Source organism: Netta rufina (genome assembly GCF_964035555.1).
Source record: "Netta rufina genome assembly, chromosome: 1".
Lineage (NCBI taxonomy): Eukaryota > Metazoa > Chordata > Aves > Anseriformes > Anatidae > Netta > Netta rufina.
The window spans coordinates 7058178-7076709 of NC_140123.1; the positions used below are offsets into that span (position 1 = coordinate 7058178).

Sequence of the window (18532 nt, forward strand, 5' to 3'; positions counted from 1 at the left end):
AAGCATGCAGTGAGAGCAGAGGTCCCTACTCAGGGCTGTGCAGCCAGATTGTGTCACTGCAGTGTTTTAAATTTCAATTAACATTTTTAATTTTATTAAATTAAGAATAGTTAAAATGAAAATTAACTTTTTATTAAGATTTATTTTAAAATTTGAATTTGCAGTGTTTAAAATTTGTGCAGGTAAAAAGAGTAAGAGGCAATTTTTTTCTGTTTATTTTCCACTAAAAATTCTGACCAAAATCTTCCTCTATGCAGAAAAGCTGCAAGCCCTCTCTCCTGAGGTGACTGAAGGGCCCATTCCCTTGGGGAGAGGCATCAGTGCTGCTGTGCAAACAGTGCTGACTTGCAAGGAAGGGATTTTATTTGCCTGCTGTATAATCACAACTGTCAAACAGTGTGCAGTCATGGTCACAAGTGTGCTTGCCATGCTTATGGAAGTCTTGTGTATGCTGTCCACTTGCATCCTCAGTGCAGGCTGTACTGAAATCTGGCATCTCTGCCAGTTCAGTAGTATGAAAAGGTGATGCACTGACAGCCAGAATGTAGGGATTAATAAAAATAATTACAGTAAAAATGGCTATGGGCAGGAACAAAGGAGCAGCATGACAACTGCTGGATAAATAGCTGAAGGCATGAAGGACACACACAGTGTAAAATAAGCTATAATTTTCTCCTTGTGTAAGGTGATTTCAAAGAATATTCTTCTTACCTGGTGGCACTGTACGTCATCTTTCAACAAACATTCTACCAGACATCTGGGAAAATATTAGATATTTCTGAAGAAAAAAAAAGAAAAAAGTCAAAAACAATCAGTAAGATACTTGAAATTTTCAACTCAAGGCTGTTTAGAAAGTTTAGAAAGGGACATCAGGTCATGATTGGCCTTGTAGGGCGCTGGGCCTTCTTCCAGTCAAGGCTATTACCACATTTTTACTCAAGAAAAGCCCTCTGAAGTGATTTGGGAACAGGTCTGAAATGGGAACTAAAGATGGCAATGAAAGCAGGCAGCTTTTAAGCTTGTTATGAATATTAGTTAAAGTTTTATGAATCATACTGTACTTTGGACTGATTTTTTCATCCTCAGAACAAAACGTAGTCAATTTTTACTCATGTAACTTCTTCTGGTATAAGCTTTGACATGAGTCAGGAATAGGAATTGTTATAAGAATTCACTCAAATGAATTGATATTTGAATCTACCCCTGCAGCATGGACAAAAGAAAAAAAAAAAAAGACATTATTTCTAGGATTAATAGTTTCTCAGGAATTGATCCATGGGATGAAAAATAAAGACAGACAGATAGATAGACAGAGAGGGAGAAAAAAAGAAAAAGAAGAAGAAAAAGAAGAAGAAGAAGAAGAAGAAGAAAAAGAAAAAGAAGAAGGAAACAAAAAGAAAAAGAAAAAGAAGAAAAAGAAAAAGAAAAAGAAAAAGAAAAAGAAAAAGAAAAAGAAAAAGAAAAAGAAAAAGAAAAAGAAAAAGAAAAAGAAAAAGAAAAAGAAAAAGAAAAAGAAGAAAAAGAAAAAGAAAAGAAAAAGAAAAAGAAGAAGAAGAAGAAGAAGAAGAAGAAGAAGAAGAAGAAGAAGAAGAAGAAGAAGAAGAAGAAGAAGAAGAAGAAGAAGAAGAAGAAGAAGAAGAAGAAGAAAAAAGAAAAAGAAAAAAAAGAAAAAGAAAAAAAAGAAAAAGGAAGGAAGGAAGGAAGGAAGGAAGGAAGGAAGGAAGGAAGGAAGGAAGGAAGGAAGGAAAGCTCTGTAGAGGAAGTTCCTCCTTGTATCATTGTTTAATTATTGTGTAACATTTTAATTTTTGTTTTGTACTATATTTCATTTTTGTGCATACCAAATAATAAATGAAACTGATGTCAATAATGAACATTAATCATAAGTCACAGCTATAACAGGGATATTAAAATTCCACATTTATAAGGTACTATATCTATCTCTCCTCCAGAAAACCTAAAACTGGCAACTACAGGTTTGAGCAAAAGGGAAGGGGGGAGGGGGATATTCCCTGCTGCTCCTCTGTTTATAACTAACCTTGCTTTAGTTTGTTTATTCATATAGCGCTAGATATAACTGTGGGCCTGTCAAAACAAATCGATCAGCTGATAACAGTGAAAGCATTTTATATTATCCATGTTCCTTTCCTCCCTCTAAGTGGAATTTGATTTAATTAGAGGCCTGTGTAGGGACTTCATTGCTCCAGGTTTGATGAAGTCATGAGTAGGTTCATAAGTATGATCCTGTTCTTCCCTTTTTCAGAGGAAAAAAAAAAAAAAAAGAGAGACATCTAAACGTTGGCTCTGGAAGCTTAAAGTAATTTCAAGTAATAAGTAATTTCAATACTGAGCTCTAATTTTTGTAACCAGGTGCTGTAAAAGCGTCTGGTTTGTGGAAAGATGAGAGCTGCCTCCATTTGCCTTTTCTGGTTGCTCACAGGAGCATGGTCCATGTGGGGTGTCCCACCCCACATCCAGGTGTTGTCATGGAAGGTCCTCAGTGTGCAGGGTGTTGCATGGGTATTTTGTGTTTGTGTTAGCTTGTTTTGCTGCCTAGAACAGTTTCTCAAAATCTGAGTTCAGATACTGTTCTGGAACAGATCGGTTCTCACCTGTAGGAAATGGTTGTAGCAAAACACAATGAGACATCATACAGGAAGAGAGGGGAGTATTCATTAAATCTGTACATATGTTACTTACTTATACTTTACTTCTGCTCATTCTCTTATCTATTTCATTCACTTTTCTTTTTACTCACATCAAAAGCCCTTGGATGCTTGTGCTGAGGAGGCCTAGCTCACTGTTGTGTGACACAAAGGACACAGGACATGGAAACCTTACCACATCCCTTGTCATTTTCTTGATTGTTGACCATCAACTAATTTTAGTACAGATGTTTTGTACTGTCTAAGAGACCACCATTGTTATGGGGTGGTCCTTTACTTCAGAATATTGCTTTCTTCAGCCTCCATAAGCTATAAGCACAGTGGCTGTTCATTGCCTGTTTTTTGTTTGTTTGTTTGTTTGTTTTTGTTTTGTTTTCATTTAGCAAATACATATCTTTATTGCAATTATTTGCTTTCCCATTGGGCTTGCAGGCAAGGGAATGGCATATGGAACATGATGTAATCTTGCTGTCAGCATCCTGATGTTATGGTACAGGGTCTTCTGCTGACAAGATATCTGTGTTGCAGTCTTAATAGAGCCCAGACCTACCAGGTTTGACAGAAATGACTCATTTTCAGTTTTATTTCAAGGAATGCTCTGCATTGTCAATACACAACATTTTTCTAACCCTTATTATTTCTTCTTGTGCTTACATGCACATTTCTGTCCATATTTAATTAATTTGTAACCTAATATTTCTATTAGAAGTCCTGTGCTTTTTGTGGCTTCAAGGTATTCAGTGTTGAGGATGTCTGTCTCTTGGTGATAAGGGATGCTGTGGTAAAACCAGGAATTCTGCAATAAAGAATTACACATTTTATGTCTCTAGAGCACACTATTTTGGTTAAATATTTGCAAATCACAAACGTCTCAGTTTATGACCTAAATTTGACTGTCTTTGGCTGCCCCATTATTTTGAGCTTCTCAGATAGGACTGTGGAACTCATGTTGGATTTGCCCTCTAAAATCCTCTTTCTGTTTGCTAGCTTAAAATAAACCTGTTTCTCTGTGTAGGATAGTAGCAAGCACAAAATCCCATTTGTATTAATAGTGAGTTTCATTTAACTTCACTTCTTTTTACAAAGCTGACATTATCTAGCAGTCATTGGTCTTTTAGGTTCCCTGTCTGTTTGGTTACTCTGGAAAATGATATGTTCACAGTGTGGACATATCCCCTGCGTCTTACACATTGATTTTGTTATTATCATATAAAAGCACCTGTTGTTGGACTAATCAAAAACAAACAAACAAACAAAAAAACTATCTCCTGCACTTGTGGTAAAGGTGGATGAATTTTGCAAACACCTACCCGCTGTAAATGGAAGGAAATAAAGTTTGATTCATTTTGCCTATTTTATACAATTTTGTATGTGCCTACAGTGGTTTTAAATGAAGCCGTGTGACATGGACATGCATACACCACTATTAAAGCCATTCTCTTCCCTTTCTCCTCTTGGAGTAGTTTTCTCTTTTTCTCCATCTAATTCCTGTTATGAGGAAATTGGGCTCTCTGTCCAAGCAGATGTGTTGCTGTGAAGCAGAGAGTAAATAAGGAAAACAGAAAGTAAGATAAAGGGCAATTCTGAAAATGTCTCCCATCCTTCTGTATTCTGATGGCAAAGTCTTCCTGACCAAAGTCAAGAAGTCAATAAGAAAAAGGTTCTACATTTAAACGTTCTATTTTGATTTTTGAACTCAACAGAGCAATTCAAACAACTGAGTTTAGAGAACGTATCTTGCTCCCTTTGTTACCATACATTTGAATGATTCTCCATTTCAAAGACAAGTAAAAATCGGAAATACTGACCCGATGTAGCCAGTTAAAAGAGAGATCCAAACCATAGGTGCTCAAACCTTTTTCAGGTCTGAAAACAAAGCAGAAACCTTCAGTATAATTGGAGCTGAGAATGTAACTTGGGTTGTGAACCTGTGTCGCACTGATCATCCCACCCACCTGTTCCCACATCCAGCCCCCAGCCTTTCAGAAACCAAGAGCGTGATTCATCTTGTCTCTTTCAGATGTCTGTTTGAGATGAGATGAATCACCCTCTAAAAGTCTTTAATGAATTTTCATTGATTATAAAGCTATCATAAATGGTTAGCATAGTAGTCTGATGTCATTTAGCCAGATAAATCCTACCCAAAAGATTTATTGTAATATATTTTTCTAGTGTTTCTGGCAATTAGCAAAAATAATTTCAGTAAAATTAAATGTTGCCATGGTTCCATTCCACATTTTTCCCAAGAAGTGATCTTTTAACACATACAAGTGTTGGATCCAGATGGATCCAGATCATTACAGATAGAAAAGCCACGGAAACTCTCTCTTCCTCATTTGGCTCTCCCAGCCACCCTCACCCCTGCAGTATTTTGTCTTGCCTTGTTCAGTTCTTTTACACCTTTTCATACTTGAGGCTGATTATATGGATTCTAAAGGCAGACCCTGCTTACCAACACAATATAGCTCCATGCTGTCACATTTTATGTCCATTAAAAAAGCACAAAAAGTTACTCTTTTCATCACCGTAAACATTTGTAATGGGGTAGCATGTTACAAGATTGTTTGTTTGTTTGTTTGTTTGTTTGTTTTGTGATTTTACATGTCAATTGTGATATAACCATGAAAAAAAAAAAAAAAAACACAAAAAAAAACACCACCACCCCACCACCCCTCTCAGCACTGCTTCAAGTAGAAGCAATGGTCTTTGCTTATACTGCAGCAGGACAAGGAACCCTTTTGCACAAAATACGGTACATCTATACAGACAGAAATGACCTTGCCCTTTACAAGTGTGCACTTTTAATAAAGGAGAGAGAAGAGGATTGAAGCATATGATAACCTAATCTTCCCACAGTGATGCTGTAGGTGAGCAGTGGAGCTGAAGAAAGCTCTCCAGCTGCAGTGAGCTGCCCACTCATTTCCTGTGCCTGTCATCATCATTCTGGAATACTGTCGGAGCTTCATTTTACTGATAGAAACATGCAGGGTTTTTTTTTGTTTGTTTGTTTTTTGTTTTTTTTCCCAAAAGGGTGATAATTATGTCACCAGGGAACATTCAGTCATTGTTCCTAGTCCACATCTAATGTTTTAAAGAAAATTTTAATTCTGGGTATTTTCTTAGAATACCCTTATGTAATCTTTTTATTCTTGTAGTTGTCCTGGCAGTAGAACATAAATAGTAACAGTGATCATCAGCTTTAGCTGGAAATTAAATAAAGCTTCATTTTAATTATCTGATACTTCTGAATTAACTTAATGTATACTGATAATAGTCATCTTAATTTAGTATTTCAATTTGAGATATAATTTCAGAGGTTTCTTTTTGTAATTTACTGTTTTCACAGTATCCATGAAGTAGCTCACTATGTTATCTGACCTCACATTTTTTTAAGCTAAAAATAATGATCAAATTAAACTAGTGTGAGAAAAAAATCACTTTTTTTTTTTTTTTTTGAGATTTAATTCACTCAAAAAGCTTATCTCTGTACTCATATAGCTGCTAAAGAAGTCTGTGTGTATTAAATAAACCATCACTTAAGTCTAAGTGCACAGCCAGTCACGCTGGTGAGTTTGCAATAAAATGCCAAGTTCCAGGCAGTTCATTTTTCTACTGCATTTTCACTGCTCACGCTGAAGCTATTACTAATATGTTTGCTTTAAGAATGACTGAACACCATGATCAAAGACAAAACTAGTTATTATTCTCTATGTAGATACAACTACTTTTTCTATTCAGCTAAAAGAGAAATGCCTGGTTCAAGCAATAATCTAAGCAGGTTATTGTCAGTAACAGCTTATTTGTTCAAATGAAAGTTCCCATTAGATATATAATCTATAAAAAATATACCTTATGAAGTAGATTTTAATGGAAATGGAGCGCAGTAGTTTCTGTCTTTTCTCTGATTGAGAGATAAAAATGTTATTACAAGTGAGAGCAATGATCTGTCTATTTATGTACTGTGTCAGACGATAGGAAAAGAGAGAAACTGAGAGAAAGTTATATGTGAACTATCAATTTCCTATTTTATATGTGAATAGCCAAAGATACTTGTGTCCTGGAAAAAATATGCAAAGCAGAATTAAATCAAAATACACCATTTATCTTTCATTTTCTCACATCTTTTAATGTGGTACTACAGAAACTTACAAAATCTGTAGTACACCTCTCACAGTATTTTTCAAATTCTGTAGACAATAAGAATACCTTTAATTTATTTTGTGGTAGACTGTGATTTATTTTATACCAATATTTATTAAAATGAAGTCCAAGCTTCAGAGTTTCATTACTAGTCAGCAGAAATTTCCACCATGAAGAAGTTATGCCATAACTTGTTTATGTAGGTTGCACTGTCCCCTGGTGTGGACAAGACATTAGTATAAAATCATCATTGGTTTGATTCTTTTTATATTTACCTTTCTATTATTGTATGTGGAAAGGAATTTCATTGATTTATTTCTGTCCCTCAACTTCCAAGGAAAAATGAAAGCATATGACCCCTCAAATACCTGTTATGTTGTTTGCATTTCTTTAAAAAATATTGTAATTATACAATTACACTCTTACTTAGTGTTATTCTTGTACTGATAATGTTTTGTTTTTCATATCTTCTCCAGGTCTGGGTTTCAGTATTGCAGGAGGAGTGGGAAACCAACACATCCCTGGGGACAACAGTATTTATGTCACCAAGATTATTGATGGAGGAGCTGCACAAAAAGATGGGAGGTTGCAGGTTGGAGATAGACTTCTTATGGTAAGTATGACAAATGTAAATTGGATTTTGTATGACTGAAAGTTGCTTCATGTAGGGAATTTTATTTACTGTACATTTTAATGAACGTAACCATTACAACTTCTCTAATAATTATATTAGATTTTTGACATCTTCATTTTTTTCTCATTATTTATATGTATTTCTGGGACTACTGTTAAAAAATATATACTGGGAAACCAATATTTTGTGAAGAAAAGGCAATGTGTTGTATTGCTGTTACAGTCATTTAACTAAGAAGAGAATAAATGTATTGTGCACATAGGTCAAAATGTACCGTAAAAGTTCTAAAGAAAGGTGTTACACAAACTTTATTACAGCACAACTGATTCTACTGACCATTTCAAGAAAGTGATAAGATGTAAAATATGCCACAAAACTCTCAAGTGTAGCCACTGTCAGTGGACTATTACCTATATTTTACTATATGCATGAATGCTTCATGTAGATGCTCCATTTAGATGTTATTAAAGATACATTTTCTATCTTTTATCCTTGAGGAAGTGTTCTTAATTCTCTGATAGATCTCACTTTGGGAAATTTTTCCTGATATTTGCAGTGCTAGTATATTGTTCCCTCTAGATAATTATTTCCCACTCACAGAGTTTCTTTAATTCTTTGTAAGGGACCCTGATGAATCAGCAGAAGTTAATCTATGTCAAGTTGTATTCATGTCAATGCATTTGCATAGATTTCAGCAAGCAGAGAAATATATTTTCAGTCATTGCCATGAAAAAAGTGTACTGCAGTAGCTCTGCTTTGTGGCATGATATCTAAGCAGTGAAAAATTGCTGTGACCTTTTTTTCTGCCTGTAAAAATATATCTGAAGTTTTCTGTATTTGGCTGGGAAAACTGTGTTCCAGTCACATGTGAAGATGGCCATTCGTTTTCAGGGTTTTAAACACAACATAAAAGGCACTTGGTTGCTGTGTTGGTGACTTTAGCTTTTTTTAATTAAACCTAGTAGACAGATAAAACAACATAAAGATCAAATAATGTTAGCAAATCAAAGCAAAATGAAACTAGAACTTAACATTTCTCTGACATTTCCTCTTTTCAGGCTTTCAGCACAGTGAAATTCAAGTCCCTGCTCTTTAATGACATTTTTGTTCATTTTTCCATAGAAATGTGTTCTTATATTTGCCAAAGTTGCTCCTTATTTTGTTCTTTAGCACCGTATAGAAAATCTACTTGTATTCGGCTGTTGTTTCTTGCTGTGGTGATAATTCCTTCTCGGTTTTTGTGTGATTTGCAAATTTTTGTTACCTTACTCTTAACTTCTTCCAATTCACTTGAAGAAATACATAATATCTGCAAAACACAGGCACACTGCATTCCTTGCCTCCAGTGTCACTTAATTACAATGAATTTCAGTAGAAAAACAATTTTCTACATCAGAATGTAGAACTTATTTATTTATTTATTTTTGGTAGGATTTGCCTATTAAGTATCTCTTCTCAGTCCTTAACCTATGATTCACTGCAGTCAGATACAGGTAAATACAGGTTTATCCACTGGGACAAGTTTTTATTCCTGAATCTGACCTCTGAAAATGACCAGAAGTCATTCTTAGTATGTTTGATGTCACATCTTCATACTGCTTTTCTTTTGTTCTGCACCATGCACTTACCATCATCTCCTCTTATCACTGCATGTAAAATGAGGAAAAAAGTCAATCATAATATCGCTCTCCATAACATGCATAGTCCCGTACTTCCAGACCAAGCTTTTCACTGTTGCGTAAAAGTCATAGTATCAATTTGCTCTTAACTACTACATTTTGGAGATAAAGTTGCAAGACCAAAACCTATTTCTAAACTTCATGGAGATGAAAAGATATGTTTTGTGGTTCTCTCTGACAAGACACCCTGACTTCTTTATACCTTGTGGGTTTTCTTGAATACCTTCAGTATTTTTTCTCTTCTGCCCTCTGTAGTATATGTCAGTTCATGGCATTTACTTCATGTTCCTTTGTGATAAGTGAGTGAAAGAATTCATTGCTTTCTTTTGGCAGTGTTACCACTTTTATCGACGCAATATTACCCTTGTCACCTGCATGGTCCTACTGCTGCTTCACTGATTCCTTATTTATTATATATTTGAACTCTTCCTCATTGTTTTTCTTCTCAGTAGTGCTTGCTTTCTTGATCTTTTTATTTTCCAACATTTCTCTGTAATATTTACTAGAATTTGTCATCCTTCTGGAATTCTCACCAGCTGCTGTGGTGGTTGTTTCTTTTTGTGTGTCTATGTTCTGAAAAGTTTGGGTAAAATGCTTTCAGATCCCAAAGAACATGCAAATCAAATGCATTAAAATTTAAGATGTAATAAAAGAGATGCTGCAAAATCAAAACTAATATTGAAATGTAAAACAATGAGGTGCCATCTGAGCATTTCACAGTTTGATGTCCCTACAGTTATTAAATGCAGATTGCTAATAGTGTGTTAAGCATTCACAAGATGTATTATGTAAATATTGAGCATTGTGATTATTGTGAAATCTGTACAAGGGCATATCTGTGCAGTTATATTACTGTGGCACTGAGCCTGCTCGTGTGGCTTATTATCCTAAGTACTTCCACATGGAAATTCTCCAATGTAGGATAACTCTTAGTTACCCAATAGTAAAATTACTGTAGGAAACATAAGAGTGCTCCAGCCAAAAACTCAACTCAGTGGTTTTGGTAGGTGCATGTGAAATGAACAGACCAGAGCAGTGCCCTGAAGACTGACAACTAATAGGAGACTTCTACCTTACCGTAATCTGGTGGTCATACCTATAGTAGTGCCTGATCTGCTGACAGTAATTCTTGCAGTGGGAATGTGGCTGCAATGAGCATCTCAGCTGGGCCGCTTCTCTTTGTACTGGGCAGGAGCAAAGGGGTATCATGTACAGAGCATCACAGACTATGATGATAATTCAGATTGAAGGAACATTGGGAGGGCTCTAGTACAACCTCCTGCTCAAGTAGGGTCAGCTATGGGGGCATACAAGGTCGTTCATGAATATATCCAGTTGATTCTCGAAAACATTCTAGGATGGAGCTTGCACAGCCTGTTCCCTCTGACCTTCTCTTGTTTCTGCTAATGCCTGTCATCTCTCCCATTGCCACATGCCACTCGACTAAGTTTAGCTCTGTCTTGATGACCAGTGGAGGCTTCTGTTAGTTGTCCTCAGAGCTGTCCCTTCACCAGGCTGAACAAGTTGAGCTCTCCCAGCGTCTCCGCATAGGGCGCAGGTTGGGCTGCCCCAGCTATTCTGGTAACCCTCCCCTGAACTTGCTCTGGTTTATTGATCTTCAATGTATGACGGCGTGGGTGTGGTGAGGGGGCAAATCTGAATGCAGTGTTTAGCTGCAGTCTAATGAGTGTCAAGTGCTGAGGAATAATCCCTTCCCTGCATCTCCTGGTTCTGCTTGTGCGCATTCAGCCCACATGCTGTGGCCTTCTTTGCTGCCAGGACACACAGATGGCTCATGCCCAGCTTGATGTCCACCAGGAGACACAAGGGCTGTTCCACATAGCTGTTGAAAGGGGCTAGGGAGTGCCAGGGGCAGGACTTACTCTTTATCTCTATTGAATACCACGAAGTTCCTGTTTGACCCTTTCACCAGCCTTTTCAGGATGGCAGCCCTGTGCTCAAGTATATGGACCAGCCCCCTAGGTGAAGTCTTCTACAAACTTGGCAGGAGTGCACTCCTCACATCCTCCAGCTCATTGATAATGAGCTGATAATGAAGAACTGCAAAACAATTTAAGAAGTTGTTACCTCTCAGATGATAACTACCTTTTTTTAATCTAAAACAATCATCTCACTTTGGAAGTGCTTGGCTACAGAATAGATAAAAGAAATCAGTGTAAAACTGTATTTCCTTGTACAAAACAAGGCTAATAGTTAGAAGCAAGATATTCTTTCAGGGAAAGCTTTAAAAATATCAAGATTTAGAAGAAGATTTAAGATAATATTTATCTCATAAGTATTTTATTAAGTACTCAAAAATTTGTCTCCTATTCTAAAAAACCCTTACATGTTTAGGCATTATTCATTAATCTATTTCTAAGCCTATGCAGTCAGAGAGATCATACTTTTGTAGGACTATTTATATTTGAAAGGAAAAAGTGATGTGACTCACATACCAAGAGATTTAACTTGATTCTGTTTTATTGCTGAAAACAAAAGGAAAAAGACAGAAGCCACTTTCCTTTTCAGAAATTCAGGCTTCCATCCAATTATGAAAAAATCATGTTACCACTTGGTAGTTTCACAGGGTAATGATGGGATTGTGACTTAGAACTGTCAATCTGTGCCTTACAGGATCAGCTACCGATATCTGTTCTTTTAGATCATATGTGGATGCAAGATCATTTTTGCGTTAATGTAATCAGAAAATATTATTTGAGTTTAAGGTGCATCTATGGTTCAGATCAGAAGGGCTTTTTTAAAATGATTTTTTCTGTCTTGTGGGATGGTCTTTGAGGAAACAAATTGGATATTTTTTTATGAAGATGCTCTCCAGAAGCATTCTAAATGTGCATGTCTTTGCAGCTGCTAATAAGCATTCCATCTAAAGAGCCAGACTAGGTGTAATCCAAAGTAACCCCCTTCAGATGTGTATAGAGTAGATCTTTGTATGTAGAGCTGACCCTCTGTTATTTCAGATCACTCCTAGTGCACACGTATTAGGAAGAAATTCTTCACTCAGAGGGTGGTGAGGCACTGGCACAGATTGCCCAGAGAAGGTGTGAATGCCCCATCCCTGGCTGTGTTCAAGGCCAGTTTAGACGGGGCTTTGAGCAACCTGGTCTGGTGAGAGGGGTCTGTGACCATGTCAGGGGGTTGGATCTGGGTGGGCTTTAAGGTCTCTTCCAACCTAAACCATTCTATGATGCTATAATTCTTTTCTCAGGTAGGTATGGCATTGTGGCTATGCCAGATAAGAAGGACAGACATTACCCCATTAGACTCAAAGGCAGAGAAGTGTGAACAGATAGTACCTAATCTGTCAGTTGTACTGGCTGACTAGCAGAAAGGAAGCACATAAGAGTAAGATAATAGTCTGAGTTGAAAAGTGAATTGGTACAGAAGCAGCTCTGGGGGTATGGTGAATACATCCCTTCTGATGCAGCACTAGGCTCTGAGCCAGGTTGACACTGTTGTTGACTCTGGGCTTGCAATGCTGTATCTAGCATTCAAAGGTAGATTTTCTAGAATCAGTTTTTGGATGGTAACATAGCTATAAGCTCCCCATTTAATTCATTCTCATGATACTCTAATTATCTGGTTGCTCCTACACAATTGCATCATCTTCATAACACTTCATTGCCTTAGGTCACTTTATTTATTTATTTTTTTTACCCAAATCAGTTCAAAAGGGAGGATAGAAAGATGAAAAGAAAAAAAAAAAAAAAGATGATTCACTACCATTTGGTGTCAATTGCACACTGCATGCACATGATGCCTGAAGCCTGTCAGTTCAGTCTCTACTTGAAGAGTAGATCTGTTTTCCGTGAAGCACAAACTCTTGTATTTCTCGGCAAAGAGTAGATCTGTTTTAGTGTTTCAGGACACTGAGTCCATACCCACTTACAGTCTTATAATCTAAGCAAGCTAATTTCAGAGGGAGTAACACACAGTCATCTGAAGCTGGCCCATTGTTTTCTATACAGACTTCAGCAGTTATGTAACTAATTTAGGAGTCCTTGGGATTATGTGTTAGTTAGTACAAGCAGATTTTCATCCTTAGTACTAAAGATTGGGTTTCAGTATTGGAAAACCATTTACTTTTCACAGCTCTTTAAATCATGGTGGGTTTTAAAAAAGGCCATCAGCAGTTCTAGATTTACAGTGGGCAGACTGCAGGTACTTTCTGGATTTGCTGCTGGTCCTCACTCAGTATTTGCTCAGGAAAATCCACTTTCTGAATCAGATGTAGAATATTACACTAAAGCAAATATTACCACTGACAAAGCAAAGATCACCTCGTTGTCTCATTCATTGAGTGAATCCAGTCTTCTTACTCTGAATAATAGAAGAAAGGAACAATTTCCCTTTAAAGAAAAATATGAATTAAGACATTATGCCTCCAGAGATCTAATTCTGTTATTGGCTTATGCTCTTGTGAATGAAGTTATTTTTTAGAACACTTGTAGTCTTTTGGGGGATTCTAAGCTTTTCACTCCAGCTACTTCTCAGTGCCTTTATTTCCAATATGAATCTAGGAAAACTTCCAAATACGATAATTCTTGCTTGAGTTTAAACTTCGTTGTCTTGATTATGCTATTTAGGAAATAAAAAAAAAAAGGCAGTCTTTTTATATCTCTTTGGCAATATTTCATACTGATTTTCCCCACCACTCAAATATCTTTTTGATTGGACTTGTAAGTATCTTTAATTTCCTTCTCAATTACTATATTATCTTTTCCTCGTCATTTTCCTGTAATATCAGTATGTCTTATAACATTCCTTCTGTTTATAGAAACAGCTTTCCTGATTTATTTTTTACTTCAGGTGCTGTTTGCATTTCATAGAATCATAAAATGGTTTGGATTGGAAGGGACCTTAGGGAGAATCCCCTTTTTCACACTGCTGGCCTCTCTGCTTTTGAAGCAGCCTAGCATATGGTTGGCTTTCTGTGCTGCAAGCACACACTAACAGCTCATGTTGAGCTTCTCATCAACCACCACCCCCAGGTCCTTCTCCTCAGGGCTGCTCTCAATCTATTCCCTGCCTGTATTTGTGCTTGGGATTGCCGTGGCCCAGATGCAAGACCTTGCACTTGACCCTGTTGAATCTCATGAGGTTCGCACAGGCCCACCTATCAGGCCTTCCCAGATCCCTCTGGATGCCATCCCTTCCTTCCAGCACACACCACACAGCTTGGTGTCATCAGCAAACCTGCCAAGGTGCACTTGGTCCCACTGCTCATTTTGCTGACAAAGAATCTGTCCCTGGCCAGATTTAATTATATCTGGGCTTTAGCTTTTCTAACCTGATCACAGGCTGCTCAGACAATTCCTTTGTTCCTCCCAGGCTACTTGTGCTTGCTCCCACATTTTGTAGGCATTTCTTAATTTTCTCTATATGGTACATTTCAGAAAAGCCTTGCTTGCTCCATGCCTATTTTCTTTCTGATTTCTGTCCTCTGGCTCCCATGGTTGTATTCTGTGGCTCAGGTATCCAACTCTTGAACTGAGAAATACTTTTACCACTCGGATGAACTTCTTTTTTTTTTTCATTTGCCTCAAGTTTTTGTTTGTTTGTTTGTTTTGTTTTGTTTTGTTTCCCTTTAAATTGCTATTTAAATTGGTGTCCTAGAGCCAGAATGTTGGTATGAAGTACTTGTTCCGTCCACATAGCTCCAATGCCAGCCCTTCTGCATAAATATCTCAGCATCTTAAAGGGGGCTATATTGCCCTGTACAATTTGTTTTTGTATTTTGTGCACATCTCCCACTCTCTATCTTCTTTACCTCTGACTCAACATTTTTTTTTGGAACTACATCCTCCACTACGGTTGTTGTAGCAATAGGAAGTGAAGCTCTCTTATCATGCACTGGCTGTGCCTCAACCAGTGAAACACAGCCAGATTTATGGTGGTAGATAAAATTCAGTTAAAAGAAGCATCTTTCAAGGAAACAAGGAGAAGTTCAAGAAATTGTATCTCTTGGAGTTTTTTATGAGAGTTTCTCCTCTCCCCATGTCATTGGAAAAAACAATTGCAATATCATATTTCCTAATAATCACTATCTCTGACATGATGTTTAGAGAGATTATATCCAGAGATTTCCTTATGAAAAAAAAAAAAAAAAAGGCATACCACAATCGTCTTGCAATAATATCTAGGAAGTTGAGCAATATAATCAATGTATTCAGGTTTTTGTTTGTGTATAACAATACATTCAAATGTCTTTATTTGTGATGATAGCTTTATGAATTGGAAAAAGAAGAAAAGTTATAAATGCTTGCACATTCTAGTAATACTGGAAATTGTAGGTCCAAAGCAAAGAGCTACCTTTTGAATGAAACTGGGGAATCCATAGTATATTTTATATATTGTAATTCTAAATTGATCTCAGCAATGACTAAGGAAGGTGGTTTTATCTCCTTGCTGGAATGCTTTCTATAACAGAACTTCATTTACTTCGAAGTGTCCTTTTTTTCTCCACAAGCTTTCATCCAGCTTCTTTAAAGCTCTCCTTTGTATCTTGATTTCACTCATGTTACCTTCTTTCAAATTCTACCAAGTTCTGGCTCTGCATACTCATTTTCTACAATATTCTGCACATTTAAGCTTATATGTACTAGAAATGAGGAAAAAAGAAAAAAAAAAAGTGGTATTATATAAACTTTGCAATGATTTTAAAGACCTTTAAGTGTATAAAGAATAGTTCATAATTGCTCAGGCATTACTTCTTAGTTTAGAATTAATTGGTCTTTAATTTGTATTCTAACTTTAAAATTTGTACAACTTATACACAGAGTTGGTGAGCTACCTGTCCTGTAAAGTTATTGTTAGATAGAGATGAAGTAAGACCTGTCATGGAAAGTATAATTTTTCTATGTATCATGCTAAATTTCCTGTTTCTAAAATGGTAATTTATCCTCCACTTGCACAACTGTGATATCCAAGTGTGTAGTGATGGAAACAGTCTTACCATGATTTTCATCAACTAGATTACCAGAAGAAAAAGAAAAAAAAATTACAAGCTGTCAAAATTCAGATACTGCTATGATATTCTATTTTGTGTCCCTTTATTTTTTTGGCTAAGAGCATCTTTTATTAAGCAGAAGTGTAGTGGAAGGTTATTATATGAGATTTTCTTTTACTTGAAAAAGCTTGTATTGTTGAGATGAAACACCAAAACAAAAAAAAAAAAAGTATATAATGATAGGTTGCCAAGAGTGGTTGTCAAATCTCCCTTCTTGGAGGTCTTCAAAAGCTGCCTGGGTCTGGTCTTGGGCACCCTGCTCTGGGTGTCCCTGCTTGAGCAGGGGTGGGAACAGATGAAATCTGGCGTTATCTTCCAACCTCAATTATTCTGTGATAATGCACGAGCAACATGGAAAGGAGGGAAAATAAAGGGTAACTATATGGTTGTGTTGACAAAAATGTGAATTTTCAGCATTTGAGATGGTTTTGAAATATGTAACTAAGAGAGATTTCAGCATCCTGCCAGCCTAGTAATTTAAAAGATGTTTATTTGATTTTTTTAATAAATAAAATATTTTTTATTTATTAAAATATATATTAAAATTAAAAAGACTTTTTTATTTATTAAAAGTGCAAATGTATGTTAATGCTGTTCCTAAAAAAAATAAATAAATAAATAAAAGAGAGAGAAATTTATAGAAGGTAGGGATCAGATTTTTTATTTTAATGGAAGACCTGTCAAAATACAGCATACCGTGTTAGTAACTCTCTTCTGGCAGTGAAGTTGTATCATAGTTCTTCGTGTCAAATTGTCATAATAAGCCTGTCATTACCTCTTTCAATTAACCTTAAAACCAAATCTGAGAATTGTAAAAGGATCAAAATGTAAACATAATCCTTATATTTGAAAATACTATCAAGTAGTATTGTTAAATAGTAATATCTCTTGGTGTTGATAAAATCATCTCGGTACAAATAGTCTTCCAATTTTTCATAATACTTGAATTTCTCTTTGGTTACCAATTACCCATTTAATTCCTTTGCCAGTAGCTTACTATCACAGCCAAGTCTCTAATTATTTACTGATACTAAATTCCTTAGAAAGTATGCAATGCCTTCTGTGATTTACTGCAGTACTGTATTACACTACAGTTGAGGAGCTTCTTCCATCATGAATAAACTTTAAAAGAAATCCTTGCAATAACTGTAAAAGTTGAATGATGATGCTTTAAATCACAGTCAAATGTTTCATACACGACATTCACCTTGAAATCAAGCTTTTTCTATTGCCTTACGCCACACGTCTCAAAGCTAAATCCACACCCTTCTTTCCTCTATCCTGTGACTTCTCTGTTCAGGCTGTATCCTTTTTGGCATAGGGACCGTTCTCTAGTCTGTTGATAGGAGCATAACCTATGTTGACATCAGTAGATACAGTGGATCTATGTGTGAATAAATTGTATACCCCTTCTGACATTTTTATTTTGATTTTTTTTTTTCTTTTTGGAGTAAAGCATAAATAGGCAAGGCTGTTGTCACTGTTTCCATCCCTATTTAATCCTCTTATTGGTTAAGTATTTTTCTTCTAGGATAGAGCACAGAGCTAATGCTACATCCTCATTTTTTCAGTGTCTGTCTCGTGTTTCCAGAAAACTCATAAACCTTCACACTCAAAACCTCCTTCCTGCATACAGAACTTTTCTTTTCTTTTCTTTTCTTTTCTTTTCTTTTCTTTTCTTTTCTTTTCTTTTCTTTTCTTTTTTCTTTTCTTTTCTTTTCTTTTCTTTTCTTTTCTTTTCTTTTCTTTTCTTTTCTTTTCTTTCTTTTCTTTTCTTCTCTTTTCTTTTCTTCTCTTTTCTTTTCTTCTCTTTTTTTTCTTCTCTTTTCTTTTCTTCTCTTTTCTTCTCTTCTCTTTTCTTCTCTTCTCTTTTCTTCTCTTTTCTTCTCTTTTCTCTTTTCTTTTCTTTTCTTTTCTTTTCTTTTCTTTTCTTTTCTTTTCTTTTCTTTTCTTTTCTTTTCTTTTCTTTTCTTTTCTTTCTTTTCTTTTCTTTTCTTTTCTTTTCTCTTTCCTTTCCTTTCCTTTCCTTTCCTTTCCTTTCTTTCCTTTCCTTTCCTTTCCTTTCCCTTTCCTTTCCTTTCCTTTCCTTTCCTTTCCTTTCCTTTCCTTTCCTTTCCTTTCCTTTCCTTTCCTTTCCTTTCCTTTCCTTTCCTTTCCTTTCCTTGTTGTTGTTGTTTGTTGTTTTTCAATTTCCTGTACCTCACAGGCAGCCCCTTTATATCACTTTGTATCTCTTATTATTCCAACTATCAATGACATATTATGGATGGAAAGATTTGGGGTGTTAGGAATATTGCAGGTCCTAGCCATCCATGCTATGAGATGGATTTGGACAGTTAATTCTCGGTAGACCAAATAATGTAGGCAGTAAATGATCTGGTGTGTT

General features: G+C 36.1%; 1 protein-coding gene across 6 annotated transcripts in view; it reads left to right on the forward strand.

Annotated features, from left to right (window-relative positions):
* The window catches only part of DLG2 (discs large MAGUK scaffold protein 2), a gene marked incomplete at both ends in the record, with an annotated part of 1073896 nt that overhangs the window by 756884 nt on the left and 298480 nt on the right, over positions 1–18532 (forward strand). For all 6 annotated transcript variants that reach the window (XM_084304810.1, XM_084304812.1, XM_084304813.1 and 3 more), the window contains one exon: positions 7283–7419. In XM_084304810.1, coding sequence (XP_084160936.1) covers positions 7283–7419 — 137 coding nt within the window. The remainder of the gene's footprint in view (positions 1–7282; positions 7420–18532) is intronic.